Source organism: Populus nigra, chromosome 12 (assembly GCF_951802175.1).
Source record: "Populus nigra chromosome 12, ddPopNigr1.1, whole genome shotgun sequence".
In the NCBI taxonomy this organism is placed as follows: Eukaryota; Viridiplantae; Streptophyta; class Magnoliopsida; order Malpighiales; family Salicaceae; genus Populus; species Populus nigra.
Window position 1 is genome coordinate 6,782,499 of NC_084863.1, and position 24,776 is coordinate 6,807,274.

The 24,776-nt window shown below is 33.9% G+C and overlaps 3 protein-coding genes across 5 annotated transcripts; 1 reads left to right on the forward strand and 2 right to left on the reverse strand.

Moving 5' to 3' along the window:
• Positions 1-2,215: 2,215 nt before the first annotated feature.
• Positions 2,216-7,565, forward strand: LOC133670273 (SWI/SNF chromatin-remodeling complex subunit SNF5-like). The gene is made up of 2 exons (XM_062090803.1): positions 2,216-3,603; positions 6,557-7,565. Exons 1-2 carry the CDS (start codon positions 3,170-3,172, stop codon positions 7,191-7,193), a joined length of 1,071 nt encoding a protein of 356 aa, XP_061946787.1. The 5' UTR covers positions 2,216-3,169; the 3' UTR covers positions 7,194-7,565.
• A 5,690-nt stretch (positions 7,566-13,255) lies between these two features.
• On the reverse strand, positions 13,256-17,192 carry LOC133670160 (uncharacterized). 2 transcript variants are annotated; one of them, XM_062090656.1, is made up of 4 exons: positions 16,971-17,192; positions 15,253-15,467; positions 15,073-15,174; positions 13,256-14,240 (listed from the first exon to the last, which is right to left on the reverse strand). In XM_062090656.1, the coding sequence occupies exons 1-4, from the start codon at positions 16,973-16,975 to the stop codon at positions 13,501-13,503; spliced, it is 1,062 nt and encodes a 353-aa protein (XP_061946640.1). In that variant the 5' UTR covers positions 16,976-17,192; the 3' UTR covers positions 13,256-13,500. The 2 variants fall into 2 exon arrangements, with proteins under 2 accessions (XP_061946640.1, XP_061946641.1); XM_062090657.1 differs by having other exon boundaries at positions 15,253-15,487.
• A 767-nt stretch (positions 17,193-17,959) lies between these two features.
• LOC133669837 (probable tocopherol O-methyltransferase, chloroplastic) lies at positions 17,960-24,776 on the reverse strand. Of its 2 annotated transcripts, none has more exons than XM_062090164.1 (6): positions 24,460-24,776; positions 20,208-20,377; positions 19,802-19,906; positions 19,475-19,678; positions 18,974-19,076; positions 17,960-18,458 (listed from the first exon to the last, which is right to left on the reverse strand). In XM_062090164.1, exons 1-6 carry the CDS (start codon positions 24,653-24,655, stop codon positions 18,355-18,357), a joined length of 882 nt encoding a protein of 293 aa, XP_061946148.1. In that variant the 5' UTR covers positions 24,656-24,776; the 3' UTR covers positions 17,960-18,354. The 2 variants fall into 2 exon arrangements, with proteins under 2 accessions (XP_061946148.1, XP_061946147.1); XM_062090163.1 differs by lacking the exon at positions 24,460-24,776 and adding an exon at positions 22,141-22,673.

Below are 24,776 nucleotides of genomic sequence, written 5' to 3' on the forward strand. Positions count from 1 at the left end.
TTCATCCTCCAAGAGTCTCATATGTATTAATATAATTCAGAGTTTTTTAAATTGAAATATTGCTAGTTGATCTAGTCACGTTCATCTTTTTATTCGTTATCATGATGCTCATAGAATCACCCCCAAACTAATCTGACTGCTCATCTTTCCTGTAACCAGTCATGAGATGCACATGCATCAATATCATATTTGCCAAGAACTTTGCAAATTCATTTAATGATCGCTTTTGTTTAAAAATCATCTTTCATGGTTTGGAATTAAACTGTAAATTTTGATGATTATATTCATTCAATTCTAATTGTTGAAATGAAATCATTGAGATGTCAATTTGAAAGTATTTTTGTGAAGATCAATTTTTTTTTTTGTTGAGAACCTAAAACTCGTCGTTCAATAATAAAAATGCAATTTTAAAGGTATTTTGTTGACAATTGAAGTGATATATACTAATTAGGATTGTGAGAAAGCATGGTTATCTTAAAATTAGGCTATACATGGCTAAAATGAATTATTTTTTTTCCTAATGGAAGTTTATTTCATAAAGGAAAAGTTGAATTTTAAAAATAACTTTTTGGCTTTCAAAATAAGAGCATATTCCTTCAGGTTGTGTTAAGATTATCCATTTATTTGTATAATCACATGATTAAATGTCATAAATAATGATATGTGGCATATAAAAAAGTTATGATTTGGTTTGGAAAGCATTTTTCTTCTTTTTTTTATAGGCTAAAACTTAACAACATAAGTAAAAAAAAAATCTAAAAGGGCTTTTAAAAATCACATAATATAGGCCAAGGTTCAAGTTTATAAAAGAATGAGATTTATAAAGATCAAAAGGTTTTTGAAGGGTCATTTATTCATCTAAATAGATCTTTTAAACTTACCTCCTTGACTTTGATATTTTAGTGATTGATCTCATTCCAACCTTAATTCTACAAATTCTCTCGTGTTTTGTTATTGACATTGAATTTTGGGTTTTGCAATGTTATGAAGGATGCCTTTAGAGAGTTTTCCATCTTTTTCCATCCTTTTTCTTTTTTGAACTTGATCATTTGAATTTTTACTTGATCATTTGTTACCTTTCTTTTGTATCACTTATGTCCCTTTCCTATTTTAATGATTTCTTTTTATTTTAAATCTCATTAATTTCCTAAAAGCTTCCAAAATATGCTCCTGGTGTGAGGGCGATCCTGGTCCAGGATATCATCTAAGAAATATATATGGCTCAAAAAGAGACAACAAGGGATTTATTTTTTATTTGTGAAGGATATATCAAAGATGATCTTTATTCATATCAAATCTAAATTTGTCCATATTGATAAATCTTAGCCTTATTCAAAATCATTGATAATCAAGAAAACTATGAGGTTAACCTTGGAGAAAAAGTTGTGGGCTCATGATCCGAATGCATATTATTTTATACCATCAAATTATTCGATGTTGTTTTGGGCACAATGTTATCACTTCAAGCAAGATTTTTCTTTTATGAGGTTCGCTAAAAGAGGCACACCTTAGAAAAAATAAATTTGTTAATGTCATTTTCCAAACTTGATCCACAAAGAGACTTTCATGCCACTAAATCCTACTTCTAAATAGATGAGCCTATGATGGTCACACTTTGATATTTGGGACTGGAGTATCAAATTCTCATTCAACAAATTTACAAGTAAACATTTTACTATAAGATAAATAAACTTTAACAAGCCATTTATCCATGGATTATTGTTGCATAAACAAAACATTTAACATCAACTCTTTCTAGGATTTGAGCTGGGTTTAATGAGCTTAATATAGGCACATCTAATTTTTCACTACCATCTCTTGATATACTATTTATAGTCGCAAGTCTTAATTAGAAATAGTTGGTTTTAGATATGTAAATTCACTAAGAAATTAAGAATAATAAAAATGACATGGTCCTAAAAGGATATACTTGAATATTCATATGTAGTTTAACTCATTACAGTAAATTCAATATCACTTATATAGATAGATGTAATAAATTAAATATAAAAGATTATTAAAAATAGAAAACAAATATCAATTGAGGTAACCTTAGGTAAAATATGTTAGGATGATAGTATTTTTTTCGGTATAATCAATATTTTACCTTAAAAATTTGAAGATCAATTAAAAAATTTAATGATGATTCTACGTGGCAACTTGTTTTTCATAAATTTCAGACTCCCCCCTCAAAATACTGAAAATTTCATTCCCACCTAGACAGGAAAAAAAAAAAAAGGATGAGAATAGTTCAAAAAACTTTGCAATCTCACTTCTTTCTTCATCCCTCGTCATCGTCATCTGGGTCTTGAAAAAAAAAACATCAAGTGACGTAATTTGCGTTGGAGAGAACACAATCTCCATTCATAGCAGCTGGGTTTGCATGGGTGATGAATCAGTGGTGGTGACAGCTTTCGATGTGATTGGCTTGTTGATTTACAATCACCATGCCCTGAAGAGAAAAAGGGCGAAAAAAATGCATCTTTTTATTTTAAATTTGAAGACAATAATTAACTTTAATTTTAGTAATAATTTTTTTGCTTGTTTATTCGTGTCTTATTTGTATTTTTATTTTTAGGAGGGAACAACTAGAAATCTAATTTCATTGTTAGCATTATGTTAGAGGTGGAGTTGGAGATCGAATAGTAAGAAATCCTGGGGTGGAGCTCCAAACCCTTATCACAATCATCATTGATGAAGAGTTTTTTAATCCCTATAAGAAAATGAGAGAAATCCTTGCAGAAGGAAAGAATCAAGAAGCAACTAAGAGAGAAAGAGAAGAACGACAGCAACACCAAGAAATTTCCCGGCGAATTACTTCTTCCCTGTCCTCACCATCACCCTTCCACAATTAGAGAGTGCTACAGTGCTCGCTAAGGATTTGGTTCAGCTGGCAAGGGTGTAGATGCTCTGAAAAACTTAGAAATCAATTAAGGGAAGGATGCATTGTGCTGGCCCAGAGGACCAAAATCAGAAAATCTAAAGATCATGGATTTAGTTAACTGGTAGTTAAGAGTGATTGTACCAATTAGTGAAATTCACTCCCTAGTTTCCTCCCTCTCCGTCGACTCGGCGCTCACTCACCGATAGGTACCATCATACAATACAAAAGGACAAGCAAAGTAACGGACCTCCTCCAGCTCCTCAGAGAAAAAAAACAGAAACAGACATGGAGCAGCAGCAGCAGCAGAAGCAACAATTGCTCTTACAACAACAAGAAGTGCAGCAGCAGCAGCAACATCAACAACAATTTCTCTTGTTACAGCAATTAACGAAACAAGCCCAACAACAGCAACAACAACAACAAGCTGCCATTTCTCGATTCCCATCAAATATCGATGCCCACCTGCTTCCACCATCCAATCATCGCCCACTCACTCTTCACCAGCAAAACCCTAACCCTAACCCTAACCCTATTCCCAATTTGCAGCAACAGCAAGGGTCCAATTTGGGGCAAAATGCGCAGCATTTACAGCAGCAGCAAAAGGGGATTCGGCCTCAGGTGAACCAGGTGGAGCTCCAAATGGCGTACCAGGATGCTTGGCGTGTTTGCCATCCAGATTTCAAGAGGCCATTCTCTTCTCTTGAAGATGCTTGCGAGAGGTTTTTTAAATTCCCTCCCTCCCTCTTTTTTATGTAATTCAATTTTGATTTTCCATGTTTGTTATGCACGTGGGTATTTCATTTTTTGTCTTGTTTTTGTGAAATGTGAGTTTATTTGTTCATGCACTTTTCGGTGATACGGTGACTTCTTGTGGAATGGAATATTGAATGATCTGTGATGAGATTGAGATTGCGATTCATAACATTTTGGTAGTCTGTGACGGTGCAGTAATGTTGGGACCCGTTTATGGATATCATTGGAGTTTGATCACATTTTATTCGGCATCATGTTGTAGAGAAAATGCATTATTTAAGCAAGATCTCCGAGACTACTTTGAACTTTACTGTTGTTGGGTGTTATGAGAGTTCTTATTTGGTTTGATTGTTCATAGATACAATGTGCTTCTTAGAGATTGATAGACTTTATATGCATATAGACGGAACAAATTTATGGGAGTTGCCATGTGGCGCTTTGGTCCTGATGGTTAGGGTACTATATGCTTATTTACACTTCATTACATGTGGCATTAGAAAGATATGTATTTCTTTATTACGGTTTCCCAACAAATTGGAGATAGAAATGGATATAAGGTAAATTGTGACTTATGGTGTTTGGATTATGCATTTGCCAAATGGCATGTAGAACTCTTGCTAGTTATTTTCTTTTGCACATGCAATTGATCTTTATTATTGTTTTCTAACATAGCTAGAAAATGAAAAGAACATGGAAAAAACAGATAACATTTGCTGTACTGTTGTAAGAGATGGTTATTTTCTCTTTCACTGAATGCAACTGTTGAATCTATACTGACTGCTGTGGCAACGATGCTTGCATTTGTTTATACATAATTTAGTTGTAAATATTAGGAAGGTCTTGAATTGTTGTTTTTTTAATCATGCTTGTGTTTTGAAAAAGGATTTGATATGAATTTGATGAGATGAACCAGGAACAAAGCAAGGGAAATTCCAAAGTAGAAATGATTTTCCAATCTTATCTTGAAGTGATCTAAAAAAAGTTTCTCTAGATCACATAAATGAACTCTTATTATTGTCATGTTATTGTTTTGAAGTTAGTTTTTGCCATATTTCTCAGAAGTTGTGGAATGAATCTCCTCAGTTAGAAACACAGGAGTATGGTCAAATATCATAGATGAGAATTCTTTTCTGCGTATATTACTTGTGTTAGCTCTGTATATACTTATAGATTCATGCAGGCATATATGCACATGGATAGGTTTATACTTGTGTGGTTCTTCGTGAGGGGAAACTAGATCCGTTTCTATTGAGTTCTCTTTTACGTTTTACTTTTAGACATTTAAAAATACCTACAAACCTCTCTCCTCGGATAACTTTTCAGTAATAAATGTCTGAACTTCCTTTTCATATTTTGACTTTGGAGTTTCTTTGTAATTATGTATTTCATGCATTACCCTGTCTTTTGCCTTGGCAAGTGAACTATTCAGAAACATGTTTGTATCAATTTGGCTGTCCCTAAGTGCAAATTGTGAAATAGATTTTGTATCAGTATCGGAATTCATAAATAGGAATGCATGATTCCTGTCTTTTGAAATAATACCAACTCTGAAAATTGTCAGTTTTTTAATTAGAAATTATTGGTTGATACATGCTTTGGTGTCTCTTGGTTTCTGTAGGATGCATTGTTATAGCTTCATTTAATGTACATGATGTGTGAAGCTCATCATCTAATGTGCATAATGTGTATGTAGCTTCTGTAATGGAATTTGAAAATGCAAGCTGAAAGATTTTGGCAGTAAGCAAAGAAAAAAAACCTTGAAAATTGAATGCTAGAGGTTCTTAAAACAACACTTCAACTCATGTTTATTTATACGTAACTTTCCTACTTATAGGCAGTACACAATGATGTGCTTCCTAACACTCCCTCCCAACCCACATTTATGCACAGCCAAAAAAAAAGCTAAAACAGGATGCATCAAATGGAAATGCTTGCATATACTGTGCAAACTATGGAAACTCAATATGAGAAATTCTACTTGGTGATGTGTGGTTCCTCAATATGTTCCATGCATAGAACTTATGTTATCATTTATTATTTTCTATTTGATGTCCTTTTGCCAAGCTAGAGGATATATTTCATTATCTATGAAAACAAAAATTGGTCTTCTTATTTTATTTGCAGTTTGTGGAATCCACCTACATCCTGCAATTTTCCTCCATTTTTGTGATTTTTTCGCTATTCAATTATTGGAAATCCAGTGTAACAACTTCATATTTCAATGAAGTTTTGCATAGCAGCCATTGTTTTTGTGCTCTTTTGGCATTATGAAGTGGTGAACATTTTTTTTTGTAAGCAATGCTAAATTGTTAGCATAAGTGAATTTTGCTTTGTATACGTGTATTCAAGTATTTACCTCAGAGTATACAAGAAGCATCAATGTCTAAAATTTTTAAAGTTGGACACAGTTCCTTTCAGCATTTGTTTTGTGCTACTTGAGCTACTTGTTAGAATGTGAAATTGTTGTTATTCTAAATTATTAGTGTCAACAGAAGCAAAAAGAATGCCAATAGCTTTCTTTGTCTTACGAGATATGTACAACTGCCAAATTTCAAGTCTTGCACTTTTTATTTTTTCTTGTGACATAAAATTTTATTATGCTGAGCGTTAACCTCAAAGATATGTTAGTTGGCACTTGGATGCGATGATTCACATCATGATTTCAAAAAACAAAATGGCAAATTGATGTAATTTTGTGTTTTTGTATTTTCAATTACAAAAATAAATGTAAAAATGGAGTGATGAGATAGAGTGCCATCCATTACTTGCAGATGATACTTCTTGTAGACAACACTGACTTCAATTTGGATTTAAAGTTGTATAGTTGAGCACTGCTAGTTGGATGAATAATTTCCACCATGGCCTTTAAAAATTCTCCTGTTAATTCATTTCACCTTTCCTCTTGCAAAACATATCCAGATTACTGCCTTACCATGTAGTAGCAGACTATGAGGCAGAGGAGGACGATAGAATCCTTGATTCTGACCCAACTGGCCAGATGCCATCTCGTTTGCAGCAGTGGGATCATAACATTGCTGCAAAAGTGGCGGAGTTCACTGGCACGTTTGAGAAACAGGCCTTAGCCTTCAACATAATAACCCGCAAGCGTGCCTTGGGTGAATTCCGAACTGAAGAGAGATTGATGATTGAGCAGGCTCTTCTCCAAGAGGAGAGGCGACTTCTGCTCGATTTGAAAGCTGAAATGGATGCCAGGGAGAAGGCCGGTCTAGAGGCTCAGTTGAGAATGGCAGCTATGGTCCAGGCTGAGCAAGCTCGGGCAGAGTCACATGCTCGTGCTGAAATGATGTCTCGGGCCCCAATAAGGCCAAGTGCGCTCGGATCACAAGGTAACAGTGCTCAAATTGGTCATGACATGAGAGAGCAGGAACACAGTGTTAACCCAGAAGAGATGATGAATGGGTGGGGAGGCAATGCTCAGAGAGATGAGAAAGAGCCTTCTGAAGATTTCTTGAATGATGAGGAGACTGAAAATGGGGACACAGCAGGACATGGTGAGTGGAGAGAAGTGGGAGAATTTGATCTGAACACCAGATGAACCATGCAGAGTAATTGGCAGGAAAGAAAGCTGTTGGTCTATTTCAATCTCAATGGCATGAGAATGGCTGAATGACATCTGATTGTGATTATCTTTCTGGAAAGCATGAACGACCAGCTCAAAGGTAACTGGGTAATACAAAGATGTAATTTCGGAATGCTAATGTTCTCCGGTGGCTTTCTTAGACTAGCTTATTCAAAGCACCTGTGAGATGCATGAGATTCCCTTGTAGTGGGCAAAACCTTGAAGTAACCTCGTGAATATTAAAGGGTTCGACACTATTTTCATGCTAAACTAGTTTTGGCAACATGCAGAAGGTTTCCGATCATAATCCTAGTAATTCTAATGGAAAAAAGCCATTGTTTCTGTTCATTTATTCGTTCCGTTGTAAACATGCATGGAAAGTAGCCATAATTTACTCCAAAACTGTGTCCATGATTCTTTTTTTCTATTTCGAAACAATAATTAAACACTGTCTAAGCGGATGATAAATTAGATTTAATTTCATTTGTCATAAAAATTATAACAATAACCAAATCATTCAAGAATGATAGATCGTATGCATTACAACTGGATTTCAATGAAAGCTACTATCCATATAGGAATCGTGGGCGGCAGGCTACTCACAGGACTATTATTTCTACTACTATGACTGCATTGAGTCTTGTATAATTTGATTGATATTTTTTAGCCATAGATATAAATGTGTTGTTGGATTTTGTGTTGGTATATACCGCAAAAGTGTCGTGTTTTTGTATGTTAGATTGCACTCTTAGGATTTGATATTTGTGTTTTAGGAAGAGTGGGAGCAATTGTTAAACACATGAATATGAATATGAAACCATTGACTAACTACTATTCAATTCAAATATGTCTGACTCATTCATTCACTTATCCTTATATCATCTTTTATTTTTTATTTTTTATTTTTTATTTCATTTATATCGTGTTACTGGTAAATAACATGTATTGAGCTCATTGAAAATTATATATATATAACATTTGAAGTGAGTACTTCTTTACATGCCATTACTTATATAATATTTAAACTTATATATTTTAGCTACATAACACAAAATAACAATAAGAGTTTACAAGACATAAGGCTTGTCTATACAAAATTAGGAATAATTCTCACCTATTAACTACAACAAAATAATAATAATTAAAGGTCACTCCTGACAATCCAATGAAAAACTTGATATAAAAATCAACATTTTATTACATAAATCTTTATTATAATGAAATATTTTGAAACTCCCAAACAACTACATTATTTTCTGCAACTTTCCTTCACCTTCAATCCCATTTTTAATACTTTAATAAAAATCCACAAGACCTTCAATGATCGATCACTTCAACATTTTTATTTGGAAGCCACTAAATCTAATGATCTCAACTAGATACCTATTAGTCCACAATTAATCCTCGTGATAGCTTCTGGCATTCCCATTTGAAAGCCATTCAATCTAGTAATTCTAACTAGATACTTATCAATCCAGCTAACCCTCATGGTTGCCAATCATTCTAGCATTCCCATTTGGAAGTCATTTAATCCAATAATCTCAACTGGATACTCATCAATCATCATAACACTTATTTCATTCGTTTTGTTGCATACACCAACACAATTGGAATACAAAGCTAAATGAGAACTTGTTAATTGGAGTTGTTTACGAAGTACAAAGTACCAACCTAAAATCTAATTTTGTCGAGATCCTTCTTCTCGTTGTCCTACTCCAAAGTTCTCTCCTACATTAATAGGTTTTACGATCAATTATTGTCTTATTCAAGCATAATTCATTCCTATCATGTGTATCCATACAAAAACCCAATATCTATTCAAGGAATTCAAATTTGTAAATTATATGCAAATTCATTGTATCATGAAACAATGGTTCAATTCATCAGAAACTATTATTCACACATGAATACATATATATACAACATAATTCTCGTGTATGACGTATTTCAAAACTCCAAACCATAGGAAATAAGCATAAAATTAGATCTCATAATTTTTGAAATATGAAGACTTATGTATCCTTTCAACCAAGAAAAATAACTTTGGTTTGCATGATTATCAAAAAAACTAAGAAAGAGAAAAGATAAAAATATAATTTCAAGTGTAGGAAAAAAAGTGAGAGTTTCTTTCTTTTTTTAGGCCGCTCCTCTCTTTTCCTCTCTCTCTTTCCTTTTATATGAAGGAAAACCCAACTCCCCGCATTCCTACTAGTCTGCTTGTATCCTTAAAAAAAAATATTGGAGTCCTTTTCAAAGAATGTCATTTAAGTAAAACAATAACTCTTTCCTATATATATATAAAAAAAAAGTCTTGCATAAAATCTTCAAACTTTGGCTTTGAACTTAGTAAAGTTAATTTGCCCAAATAAAAATCTTTTTCCATATGAAGAAATAATTGTCATGTCAGTTTGGATGTTTGGGAAATAAGTTGGATTTGTTTCTTTATAAAACCTGTCTACTAGCAAAATTTATGGGTTGTCTTAGAAATATCATATTTCTCTCAATATGACCTTTTTTTTTCTAAAATTTGATAGGTTGATACGTTTTTGAGTCAGAAATCCATCAAAATTGATTTTACATCAATGGACTTCTCTAACTCAAGATATTCTAGTAAGAATGACCAAAGGTCAAAACTAGTAAAATACAAAACTTGTCTTTGAGGATTGTGATTTCCATGCTCTTTCTTTTTCTTCTTTTTTTCTTGCCATATATGTATAGAAAGGTATGCATGTAACTTGTTAATGCCACTGGAATCACTTTATTTTGACTTCTACAGCTCAAGTTTCGTGTAAAACATCGATTGAATGTCAAATCTGTCAATATTCAACACGAATTGAAACATGGTCTGGATTTTATCTCTAAATTACTTATTTTTGAATCTTACATTCAAAAGTATCTTCAAAACATAAAACAAAGAATATCAAGACATTTTATTTATAAAACATGGGCAAAATAATATGTAAATATGAGTAAAACTATAGAATAATATGGTTGTATTAGTTTTTATATTAGACTCTCACCCTTAGTGGGATGTTAGGTACCTATCAAAAAAGAAAAAAACATTCGCGTTAATAGCAAATATTTTATGAAGTCTTTAATCTTTACCAATTCTTTTAAAATAATCTATGATATGCTTATTTATGCTTAAAACATAGTACAAAAGGCATATCAGAAGAAGAAGAAAAATAAAAATATATTTAATTTATGCTTATCAAAAAGACAAAAAGAATTTTCTATAAATCTTTAATGAATAAGATACACACTAATCATATAGGCATTCATGTTAAGTCATTTGTGAAAAGATCGCAAGAAGGTTAACAAGAAACAAAATAAAGAGGGGATCTAAAACCTAAAACTTACCTATAAATTGGAGTTAAACAAACATAGTTTGTTGCACATGAAATTGGGATACACATCGACATATTGATCTAATACGCGAAATAGGGGACAAACATTAAAAAAAAAACCTAAGAAGGGTTAGTGTTTCACTATATACACAAATATATATTATTCTGACTTGTTACAGCGAAATTACTATTTTTTTCCTTATCACAAACAATCATTACACTAGCTAATAGAGGTAGAATGATCTTTTTACAAGACTCATTGATCATTATTAGATTGATTTAGGACATATAGGTCTTTTCCAATTTTCTTTGCACAATCTTAAAGCAAGATTTAATTTACCAGAGTTCAGGGTCTGTTTTGTATTTTTATTTTTTCTAAGCATAGTAAAATTATTAAAATATCATTAAAAGCCAAGTTTCTTTAACTGGCATATAAAGGCTTCTTCATCTTTTTTATCGTGGTTTTTTATTATTATTATCAAGTTGATTAAAGGGTAATTTTGTAATTTTATAAATATTAATATTATTAAAAAACTAATTGACGTGTGTCGTACACGAATCAACTTGTGGATGGTGTATGCACACGTCAAATGGTTCCGGGGCATTATTGGAATCTCCTCGGCAGCTCTTTCATGTCAGGGTAGCGCACGTGGTCAACAAACCACTGATTTGGTGTCGCCAGCTTTGTTTTTTCTTTTTTTCTCACTCCTTGATTTCCATGCCAGTCCTTTCAAATTTTCAAAGTAGCTCTTCAATTTACCTTTCCTTTATATTTGGTATATGTTCTTTTGATTACTATTTATTTTATTTGAAATAATTTATAATTTTTTTTCAATTTCAACCTCTAATTTTTTTCATCTATTATATTTGGTCCCTATTCTTTTAATTGCTATATTTTTTTATCATTTTCTTGATTTATTTTATATTTCAATTTCATCACTTGTTGATTTATTCATTTAATTTTTACACCAGATTTTATCCCCATTTTTTTACTACTATTTTTATTATTATTTTCTTGATTTATTTTATTTTTCAATTTCATCCCTTATTATTTTATTTCATTTAATTGTTATACCAGAATTAGTCTTTATTTTTTTAATTTCTATTTGTTTTTTTTTATGATTGGAAGTTTTGCTTCATGATTTTTTTGGGTTTATCTTTTATGGGGTAACAGGGTCTCATGACATGGATTACAGGTTTCGATAATTAGCCTGATTTGACTTTGATCTTCTTCTTTTTTTAAATTGATTTTTTTTAATATTCAACATTAGGTTATTAGACATTCATTTATGTGAATTTTTTTCGCTTTTTTTTCTTTAGGTTTATCCTAATGTCATATCCCGAATCGTGAGGTAGTCAAGTTAACCTGGTTAACTCAAATTATTTTTTAAGTTTTTTTAATGGATTTGTTTTCCAGTTTCTCCTTACATCATTTAGTTTACTTAAGAGTTGACGTCCTTTATTTTATTTAATTTTTTTTATATGAAATTATTCCAACCTCACAACTAGGCCACAAGTTTGGAATGCTGGCTAGAGTCAGATTTTTTTATCCATTGTTAAAATTAATTTTCTTTCTCAATTCATCCTTCGGCGTTTGATTTACTAGTAATTGAGCTTTATTTTTTTTTATTTTTTTATTTATGAGGTTATCTCGTTCTCATTCAATTTTGTTTTGTTATCAAACAGAATTGTTGAGACTTTTTAAGAATATTTAAAGGGTATGTTTTCATAATATTGGCAAGCATTCATTTTTTTTTATCAGTCATTGTCGCTTTTTGTTTTTTATTGTCATTTTCTTTTTCTTATAATCATATTATTAAATTAACTGAGCTTATTGAACCTATTCAAATCAATGACTTAGGTTGCAAATTTTTCTCGCTCTTTTAAAAATCTTATCATCGCTAGAGCATCTTTTTTTACGTTATGAAAAATTTGAAAAGATTTAATCTGAAAAAAGGACATAATAAAACAACTTGAGTTTACTTGAGTTAACTCGTAAAATCTGTGATCCGGGTCATGAGACCGGGTTAATCTCACAGAAAAAAAACTAAAAGTAATGATAAATCTGGATTCATAATCAACTCATAGTGAAAGGTATTGAGGGATGAAATTGAAAAAAAAAATATCAATTAAAAAAAAATCAAGTCAACTGGGTTACTCATCAAACCTGTAACATGAGTCATAAGACTAAAATAACCATATAAAAAGTAAAACCGCACAAATCATGAAATTCAATCTCCAATAAACAAATATTAAAGAAAAAAATTAGAAAAAATATATATATAGATTAAGAAAAAAAGGCAAAACAATAAAAACATTATTATAATAAATAATATTATGTGAGGTGGTGACTATAAAACATAAGTCTAAGCTTTAACCTACCAAACATCTCTTCCAACCACTTCAAAGTTCCTATAGATTCTGCAATACATAAATAAAATCCACTCTCTTGTTAATCTGGCTTCTAATGTTTCTTCTTCTTCTTTTACTGTGATTCATTATATGCTTGACTTTAAAATGATTTTGAATTTGCTTTTTTGATAGATAAAAACTCTCAATAACATGTTTTAAATCCAGCTGGAGATTTGTTCTTAATTCTACTCATGCAGCTGGGTTTGGTGTCCATTTTCCTTCTCACCTTCAAAAGAACGCTTATTTTAGGTAAGAAAAAGAGAGAACAAAAGAGTCCAATTTCCCCGTGGAAACTTGTTTTCAGATTCTGTATAAAGGTGTTTAGATACTTGCCAGCCAAAAGATCTCTCAACTCCAACAATGCACACTTTTGAACAAGCCCAGAAAATGCATAGAACATTCTAAACTAAACCACACAAAATTTTACAAAGAAACGACAAAACAGAAGCTTCTCCCAAACTTTGGAACGTAGAATCAAAGAAATGAACGTGGAAAACAAGCAAGAATACACATCCTAACACTGCCTACAAAATATTAGGGAGCTGCGAATCCAATCTGTGCTGCAATTCCATAATCTTCATGGAAAGCTCTGCCTTCTGCTCCTTGTAGCTCTGCAGCAAGTACTCTTTTCCTTCTATCACTTCCTTCAAATCACCTACTTCCCTCTTCAGCATCTCAATCCTCCCGCCATCTCCCCTTCCCTTTTCCGATGTCTCAAAATTGCTTTCCCCATCAAGATACCCATTTGCATGGCCATTTCTAGCCTCGGATGGCCATGCTGTGATTGTTGATAGTCTGTCATTGGTGTCCACATGTTTCACACAGTGATCAGCAATTGCCTTTCTGAGCCTCTGGATTTCCCTTCCAGAATCAAACAAATCCCTGTTAGCTGCATCGAGCTGTGATTGCAAATTTGAAGAAAGTGTCAGCTGAGCATTGAGCGAATTCTGTAATTCCAGAATCTGATCCTGCATCTCAAGAATCATGTCGTCTCTCCTCCTCAATTGCTGCCTCAGCTTCTGTATAACTTCTCTTTTGCTGAGGATGTCAGAACCAGATTCCGAGACACTTGGCGAGTCAGAGCAGTTTGAATGGCTGAATGGCTTTGGAGGCAACTCGAGGCGATCAGGAGATGATACCCACATAACACCATTCTCCTTGGTGAATTCTGCAGCAGGAACCATCACCAAAGGTAGAGCAACATCTGATTCAGACAGCATCTGATCATTGGACCGGTGCTTCAGATTTGCAATGCCTTCATTCCCTGATTCAAACCCAAATTCACATATGAAATAAAAAAGAAGGAATTTCTAATAACACAGATACCGTTATACAATGATACGAATAACACATTCTATGATTGTCAGATAAAGCAAATACATAACAACTCGACTATGCCTTGAAACCAAAGCTAGCTGGATCAGGTATCTGTTTTCGCCACAATGTTCCGTTTATGGCACTTCTTTTCCCTGGATTTGTGACATGGAAAAGACGCAGCTTTTTTTTTTTTTTGGGTGGGTGTCTCATATCTGCAAATGCTGCCATCCCCTATTCTAATCTACTTCAATTTCATAAGGACTTACCTCCTCTGTTCTTTCATCTTTCCCTCGTATTAATAATTAAGAAAATCACATGGATTGGTTGTGATAAAGCATTGCAAAATTAGAGGGGATAAATGTCAAATTATAGGAAGCGAAGCATGGACCATGATACAGTTATATTTTGCTTAACCTTATTTGTGGGGGGAAAAGGAAAAGATTTAAAAAATAAAAAAGTAGGATTGTCCATCAAGGACAGGTCTGCATAGGATTTGTATGCCAACAATGAACGCACAAAGAAAGAAATTCACAATCCCTCCCCCAACCCTCGGTCACCACAATTAAACAATGAACATATATTCAGAAGCTGAAGGAACTGCACTGAAAGGAAGATGCAATGCAAAGTGACATTACCATGCAACTACAACTAGCCACTTCCAGAATCTATATCACAAGATATCCAAAAACAGACAAACCAAACAGGTTAGCAAACATTTAGATTAAAGTATCACATACTCTTCAACCCTTTTGCAGCATGAACAAGAAAGATTGCCATACCTGAAATGCAGTTGAAGCAAACATCATCACCTTGTGTAAAGGAATACATGTTTGAATGCATATTGCAACCTGGAGATCTCCTCTCAGATGAATTCATGTTCCCTGTATTGTTCGAACTTCAAAAGTTATGGCCAAATTCATATTAAAGACAATTAGCTGATGATATAAACAGCACTACACCTTTCAGACCATCACTAGCATTTGCCTGTTGCTTTGAGTCCAGTGTCTGCTTGAGCTTGTAACCAAGGCGAATTGACAATGTACTTAACAAGGCACCACCTGCAATAAGAATCCAATTTGGTCTCTCACCCTGAAAATTTTGTGCCTTCTGACCTCTAGAAGTCCCATTATTTCTTGGTTTCATTTTAAGAGGAAGTAAGAAGCTTGAGAACACACTGGATTATCCAAATATGACCTACATTAACAATGCATCAAAATTCCATCGATAATTATATAGAAACACTAGGTGAACTCACATCAAGAAGCAACAAGATTACTAGATTTCAGCATTTCCCAGAGACACGCATGCATACAAAATTACATGGATATATAAAGGTGTGTGCTTGTATATGCATAATTCAAAAAAAGCAGGTGAGAACTGCAAATCAAATATAACAAAGACAACATGTTAATATATCAAATGTTAGTTGCAGTTCAATAGAAACAATGCCAAGATCAAAGAGCCAACCTAAGGTAAATGCCACAAGCACTGGCCTATAGAGAACATATCCACATGCATGGGCATCCAAAAATCCAACCATATCTACAATCCCAGACATATTAAAGCTAGTTTATTTATCTTCCTCTTATGCTGGAAAGGGATAAGCTAAAGCTTGAAACTTTTCCCATCTTGCATGCTCTATCAAAGTTTACATTGGCTAAACACACAACAATAAATGCACGATTTACATTGTTTTAGAGCACAGTAGAACCTGACTAAGACTATCCTTACCTTAAGGCACTCCTCCCCAAGAACAACCAATTCTCACATTTGCACCATTAAAACACCATGAACAGCATAACAGGAGCCTCTTATGTGCCCATAATCCTTCCTAACCAGATTTGAGACTTTGCCAATACTCAACTGCATTATCTATGATCTATGATCTATCTTTTCCATTTCCAACAGGAAAAAAATTTCAGTCTCATCATTGACCTAGTCCAGTACACATTTTGCCATCATATTTGAAACGGCAGTACCCTTAACATCCCTCTAACTCACTTCTCCCAGAAATAACCCTCATCTCCTTATGCACACATGCAATCTGATAAATGTGGATTACAGGGGAAGAATACTCTTAGTATCCAAAATTGGCACAATCTAACATACAGCTCAAAGTTCTCAAAAACCCTACTGCTATTAACTTCATAAAATAGAGTAGAAACCTCTATTACCTTCAACTGACTATCAAAACAAGTAAATGACATACACAGCAGCATGAGGTATTCAGAACATGAAATTTCTGATGCAAACATTTTCAAAAAAAAAAAAAGCAAATTAAAACCAACAGATTGGATGTGATTTCAAAAGAGAAAAGAGAGACAACATATTCTTCAACAACAAAATCTGTCTGATAATGATACTGAGAATAATAAAAACAATAAAGAAGAAAAAAGAAACCGAAACTGTGGTCACTTCATCTTCAAAAATAGGGTTGATATTGCAATGAATGAACCCATCTCAATCCAAATCCAAATCCAAACTACTTTAGGACCATCATTACCTTAATAATAACAATAAGAAACACAACCAACCACTTCATACTTTTACCTCCTAAGGAGTTTAAAACAAACACAAAATGTCAATAAATCAATCAATCAATTAAGATGCTACAAAATAGATGGTAATCGCAAGCATAATCCTAGGTATTGAATTTGAGACAAACAAACAAACCTACCTCATTCAATGCAATAGATTGATTAGGGTTTCGTCTTCTCTCTATAACTCCGTTGAAACCCCCCCGTTTTTAACCTCTTCTACCATTTGTTGTGTTTCTGTCTCGCTCTCTCTCTCTCAAATCAAACGTCCACGCTAAAATAATTACCTCAACACTTGAAAAGAAAAAAAAGCAGGGAGGGTTTTTGATTTGGCGGCTTTTGGATTTCCCTTTCTTCTTTTATATATATATATATATATATATATATATATATATATATATATATATATATATATATATATATATATATTCTTCTTTTCTTTTCTACGCGATTAATTAAGTTTATTACATTGGGGGTTTCTGTAATTTTCCAAACTTTCCTCCTTTTCCCCACGTCGCCGATTTATTCTTTTTTATTTTTTTTATGCCCTTCCCACGTCGCCGATTTATTCTCATGGATTGGGACTAAATCGAGAATGAATGTAAAGATTGGAGACTAAACTGAGGTTTAAATCAATGAAAGCATCTGTCTTTATCAATGAGAACTTGGCCTCGCAGATTGGCGGCCTTTTCTCAAATGTCCTGGTTTTCAAAGAAGGAAGAAAAGCAAGGGAGGGAGCATTCAGGTGTTTAGCTTTAAAGGGCAAAAGAGGGCATTTGTTTTGTTTGAAAAGGGAAAGTGGTCGTCGATTGGAAGAGTCTGCTTCACTGCTCGGCCGACGAACGTGATGGGCATGTTGGCAGACTTTCTGACAACGGTTAAATAATTGACACTTTATTCCACCTCCGGTTTTTTATAGCTTTTTGTTGGTGATTTTTAAATCTTACAGATAGATTGGACGTAACCAGGTAAAATAAAATAAAAAATTGTTTAGAAGGTTGACAATTGCTGTTTATACTCTTTATTTATAGGTTCGCAGTTCACTGAGCTAAATGGGTTGGTAAAAATACATTTTTTATGGATTAAAAAATTATTTTATAACAAATATATAATCAAGTCCTCAGTAGGCTAGAGAAACTTTTTTTTTATTCTAAGCAATTATTTTATAACAAGTTCAAACCCAAGCCTAAAATCAGGACCTTGAGCCTGATTTTTCAAAGCTTTTTGGGATGCTGCCTCCTCAGCTATGGTTTATCTACCACCAATGAGAGAGTAAAGAAGAAGCCTTCCGGCCATAGCAACTGTCACTTGCATTCTCCTGGCAATCCATAAATTAATACACAACCATCAAACATAACTGCTAGAGCGAAGCTAAACAGGAAACATTGGCAATGCTATAATTCTGGCCAGCATTCCTTCCCCGTTTTCTGTTCTTATTCTCTTTTTGTTTTCTTCCAACCTTAGAAATATTCCAGTCGTGATGAATGATGCCATTCCTGCGTCTAAAGAATGCAGTCTTCAAATTTATTCGGGCTTTCTACATGTAATGATGGCAAACTTAATCAGACCCTTCTTGTATCCTTCAATCATCAATGGCATCACCAGTGCTCCTCTGATGGTTTTCATACCTGATCAATTCATGGTAAGAAAGATACAAATTTGAGAAGATACATAGCAAAATACATTTACGGTATGAAATGGGAAAGAGGTAAACTGAGATCCCTTTCTCATAAGGTCATACGGGAGTAGTTCACCTCGGATGCATAAGAAGGAAGATTGCTTACCAGCAAACAATCATATCAAAATTTAATACCAACTGATGTGTCAAGTGATAGACGATGAGAATCTCGAAAGCATTAAATGGTGGTTAAACTGTCACAGCGATTTCTATCAAATTTATATGATTTATTTGTTTGCATAGCTTTACTCGAATAGAAACCTTATCATACATCCTTGCATGATGACATATCACGTATGCTCTTGCACATAAAGATTCATAGCCAAGAATGCAGCTTTCTTTTTTTCAAAAACACAGCAAACCATGAAAGCTTTCCAAGAAACAATTTCCATTGAAACAAATGAAATTTAGGTAGGGAACAAAAGAAAATGAACAGTAATTGCTAGAAAGGAATGCGAAGCTTACCACTGCGCAGCAGAGATGTCAGGCCCTTCCACGTCAATGCCGAGCGAATTACTGCTGGCCAAAATGGAGCAACATATTGAGACCAATCTGCTGTCTTAATATCCTGCAATGCAATGACAGCTGGGACATTAGTTTTACATTTTGAAAAGAAAATTTAGAAGTAACAAGTAGGTTATGATAACAATGGCACAGAGGAAAATTGGATTTCGACTCAAGTCGTAATGTGTCCAGAAGAAATATATATATTCGCAAGTGAAAATGACAAATTCTCTGTCTACCCACTCAGCATGGGTCAATGGGTCATGAAATGGAAGAACTTTTAGTTCATCATTTCTTTCCAATATTGTTGTTTTACTCGAAATGAAACCTCTACCATGTATCTGTAAGGGATACAAATTGTAACATTAACGGGTGGCTAAGTTTAATTATCAGCCTTTGTTGTAGCTCGTTGATTTTGTGAAAAATATTCAATCCTTTAGCCAAATTTAAGGCAGTATTTACCTGAAGAGAGAGGGACTCAAGTAAGTTGACATAATCAGCAGTAGAACACCAGTCTGGAAGATAGTAAGCATCACATATCTTTTTAAGATGCTTCATCTCCCATGGCTGAAGAGATTCTTCAGAAGGGCCAAGAACCCTGTGACACCATGTTACAATAATAATTGTGGCTCCTGGGGCTGCGACTCTAGCCAATTCACCAACAAACTGCCAGTTTGAGGGAACAAGGAGTGGAACTTGAGATAACCACATATAACAAGAAATGAAGCAAATCTAAAGCGTAGAAATGAATTATAAGTGAAGCTAGTAGGTGTAAGAGAGAAGCAAAACCTTTCTTTTGTCGGGCATATGCTCTCCACTCTCCATTGACCAAACCAGATCAAACTGTCCATCTGGAAATGGCTGCTCTAATGCATCTGCAACTTGAAAGGAAACCTGCTAAATGTTGACATTGTTATTGCTAAACCTAGTGTAGTACTATTATCTACAAAATGATGAATGAAGATGCAAGAACAGGGTTTGATACTACAGAAGCAGATCCAATTCTCTCACCAGCTTCCATCAATATAAACAAATAAATAAATAACAGAAACGAAAGTAAACATGGTTATGTTTTAGACATCAACTAAATTTGTGATTGGCCAAAGAAAGAGACGCTAGAGTTTACACACAATTTATACTGCAGAGCTTGGAGTGGTAAATTAATGTAAAATATTTCAAATGTTGGAACACACACCTTGTCAGCTAATCCTTCAGTTTCTGCAAGAGCATTGGCCCTCTGCGCTTGGAAGGGACTAAGTGTGATGCCTTGGCATTTGGCTCCAAATTTCCTTGCTATGTACCTAGAGCTGCCTCCTATCCCACACCCAACATCAACCACAGTCTTTGGCCCCTTTTCTGGGTCCTCTGGAAAACAATTTAGATATAAAAATAATGACTGGGACTTAATTAGAAGCTTACACTCATTCACATGCTGATATACATTAATCATACTCTGGTTTTGTTTTTCCTCGGATGGAGTGTTGTTACATAAAGCTCTAGGAAAGATATACCAATCTAGTTATCAAACGAGGAAAATAAAAAAATAAAAAAAAAATATATATATATATATATATATATATATACACCACAACCAAAATTTGCAGTTTTGAGATAACAAAATACTCCTGAAAATTCTACAATCAAAACTTGTCAGACTTGTGGAGTAGGATAGTTACATTGCAAGGTACATAGATCTTAACGAGATTTTCCTAACTTTGATGGTGATGATGTACATAAATGGTTGTATAAATACAATCAATATTTTGAGATAGAGGAAATTAAGGATGATAACAAGTTGAAATTAGCTTCCTATTACATAGATGGGATGGCCTTGTATTGGCACCAAAACTTTACGAGAAGCTTAGGGGATAAGACAATCTTGTGGAGTGAATATGTGGATGCTCTATGTTCTAGATTTAGGGGTCAGAAGGACCGATTGAAAGAACTCATGGAATTAAGGCAAGTTGGGAACCTGGAAACTTATATCCAGAACTTCGACATATTATGGAATAGAGCTGAGGTTGATGAGAAATCGGCTCTAGTCTTTTTCATAAGAGGATTGGGGGTGGAGATAAAAAATTTAGCTTATAATTTAGCCAAATTGCAACAGAACACCCTCACCTACAGGCGTAACCATCCAGGCCACTCTAAATACCCCACCCAAACTACCACTCAAGCAAACCAGACCAGGTTCAATCCTTACTCCACTACTCACAGAATTCCAAACTCATCAACTCCAATTACCTTAAAACCATCTCAAATAGACATTTTACCTACTCCCACTCAAAACTACTTTAACCAAACAAACACAAAACCCACTAGGTCACTAGAGAGCGAGGAGGTGGGGGAGGGGAGGGGAGAGCAAAAGGACTGTTTCTGGTGTGATGAGAAGTTCATAACAGGGCATAGGTGTAAGAATAAGAAACGTTACTCATCGTGTATCCTGGATGATGAAGAAAAAAGTGGAGAAGAAGTTGTTCATGAGCAGGAACTAGCTAGGTTCTGAAGAAATCATTCCTCACATTTCTATCAATGCATTTGGAAGGCACTGCTAGTTTTCACACCTTGAGAGTGGTGGGGAAGATTGACAAGCAACCACTCTTCATCTTGGTAGACTCTGGCAGCACTCATAATACGAGTCGTAATCCATATTACAAGAACAATGTTTTCATCACGGGACTTGACACTCAGATTTCTTCTTATAGCCAATTAAAATTACATGTTCACAAAGCCATTCAAGCCTCCACAACAAAAGTCAAAACATAGCATTTTTTAGCATAATAATAATATATTCTTTAGCTATTAAATCTAGATTAGCCGGCAAATTTATCTGGTATATAACCCAGATCAAAGTTTAAAATCTAAATCAACTTGAATTAATCACATCAGTCCGAACTAGCCTAGCCAGCCCGTTACCCGGGCTGGTTTCATTACTATGCTAATGACATACAAAAAAAACAAAAACATAAACGGCAGGACTAATAGTAGGACGCCACGTAAGTTTCTTTTAAATAAGACGGAGGTTTTTTGGGAGCTGAGATATATATATATATATATATATATATATATATATATATATATATATATATATATGGAAGAGAGGCAGCAAAGAAAAAGGAGTAACAAACCAGAGACGCCGGCAAAACTGAGTGCCTCTTGTATCATTCGGAACTGAGCAGCCCGGTGATCGGAATCCGACCCGGAAACTACTTCATCCGGGTCGTAGAATCCGTGATGCATGTGGTCTCCCCAAATGTCCTCCCATACAGCAGAGGACTCGTCGTAAAGCTCTGCTATGCCTTGCTTAAGCTCTCGAGTACTGCCAGTGTCTGCAACGGCAGTTGACCCCGCGCAACGTATCGACCGGGAACGACATGGCAGAGGGGCAAGACACGCCGTACGGTATGGGTGGAGGTGAGGAATGGGCTGGGACGTGCGGATGTTGTGGAAGATTTGGGTTTGTGACGTGCTGGATAGTAGCATACTAGTCATGATGGGTATTGCTATTATTAGGGAGTAATTTTTCAGAGGGGATTTTTGTTTTACTTTGCTTTGTGGGGTTTCTCGACTGATTAAAGAGGGGAAAGATGAGGTGTCGCGTCTGCTACAGAGACACACACAGAGAGAGAGAGAGAGAGATTGATGGGATATGGTGGGGGTTTTTTCCTTTTTCATGAAGATATTATTTTTTTTATTTGTTTTTTAGTGAGCCTTTGTTTTTCTATTAAAATTTGTTTTTTTAATTTTTTATTTAAAAATATTAAATTAATATTCTTTAAATAATTTTGATGTGACAAGTTAAAAATTAAAAATTTTAAAAATCTATTATTTTTAAATATTTTTAATTAAAAATTATTTTTTATTAACATGAGTATTCAGGTCAGTTTACACACATCTTAAATAATCCGACGAGCTCTGAAGTTAACGACCATGTAAGTCTTTAGTGGTCCTGAGATTTGTGAGACTCGAATTGATGATTTTTAGAGAGTAAAATTAGGATCTAATCGATTAAACTACCCCCTTATTTAATTAAAATTTATTTTTAAAAACATACTAGTATTATTACATATTCACTTATTAAAGTCTCATAGATGATTTTAGACTATGGAAATTTTTTCCTTTTGTTGGGGTCATGGATATTATATCTTTTGTTATGTTTTGTCTTCAATGATTTTCACTTGTATCATTTCAAAAAATAAAATAATTTGTAACAAGTTTTTTTTTTTTAATCTCAATTCATTCTAGACTTTTTAGCCAAGTTTGCCGATATATTTTATATTTATTTTGCTTGTTTTGTTTTGTAAATAATTTTGTATTTTATTTTATTTTCAACAAATAAAAATTAACCTTTATAATTTGTTATGATTGTTTTCTTTGTAGTTATTTTAATTTTAAATTTATATCGCAGGTTTAACAGTTTAACCCGATTAACATTTGATTGATTATAAATTAAATTTTGTCATTTATTTTTGTTTATTTTATATAAAATTATCTCAGTTTCATGATTTGATTTATGAGTTTTGCGAGTTAAATCAAGTAGACTTAAGTAATTTTGTATTGTGTTTTTTTAGATTGATTTTTTTTTAATTTCATAATTCAACAATGAGTTTATTTGGAATTGAGCTTCATAATTTTTTTTGATTTGCATTATATAGAGTTATCATGATCTCATAACTCAGGTCGCGGATTTGAAAGGTTAACACAAGTTAACTTGGGTTGATTTAATATATTTTAGTCTCAATATTTTTAAAAAAATAATGTTGTCTTGAATTCTTTTTAGTAAGACTATATTTTCACATGTCATTCAAGTTGTTTTTAGACTTGTTGACTTGATCAAGTCATATCAAATCAACTCTTACATGATTTAATTTTTTTTTTATTAGAAAAATATTAGCTATACATGAATACTCCTTTTTATATTTTTTTTTAAAAAAATGATACGACTCACAATATAAACGTGTGAAGAAATACAAGACAAATAGATAGTTTATGAAAGAAAACGCGTGTCGTGGCTCCTCCTAGCTCCCCCCACGGTCTTTTGCCAAGTGCTAATATTACTGCCACTAGAAGGTTATCTACTCCTACAATTTGATTTTTTTTTTTTTTAATTTCTTGAGACAGAGTCCAGAATAAGCGGTGGAGAGAACATTATCAGGCATGTGAGACCTCTGAGGTTGCACGGACATGCGTGAACTCAGACTCTAAAATATATGACTCACTCTAAAAACATAATGATTATGTCTTGGGTGTTACCGGCACGGTCCTTCCTTATATAGATAAGAAAAGGCTACCAGTATAATCACAGAATTAGATTCATTACCGCTACTTTACTCTTTCAGTCGTCTACTATATATATATATATATATATATATATATATATATATAGAGAGAGAGAGAGAGAGAGATTATTTAATTGCTATATAAATATATGAAAAAATCATTCAAACCTGAAATGCCAGCGAAACGAAGCGCCTCCTGCATCATTCGGATCTGGGCAGCCCTGTGATCTGACCCGGATCCAGAAACCTGATCATCCGGGTTGTAGAACCCGTGGTGCATATGCTCTCCCCATATGTCCTCCCACACACCTGACGACTCGTCGTAAAGCTCGGCTATGCCTTGTTTGAGCTCCTGAGGATCCATGGCTTCTTGCGAGTTGCAACAACGAAGAGCGGTGAAAAGCGAGAGATAAATGGTGCTCTGCTCTGGCTCTGGCACTGGAAATAAATTTAATACATTACCGTATCTTGGCACACGTGGTATG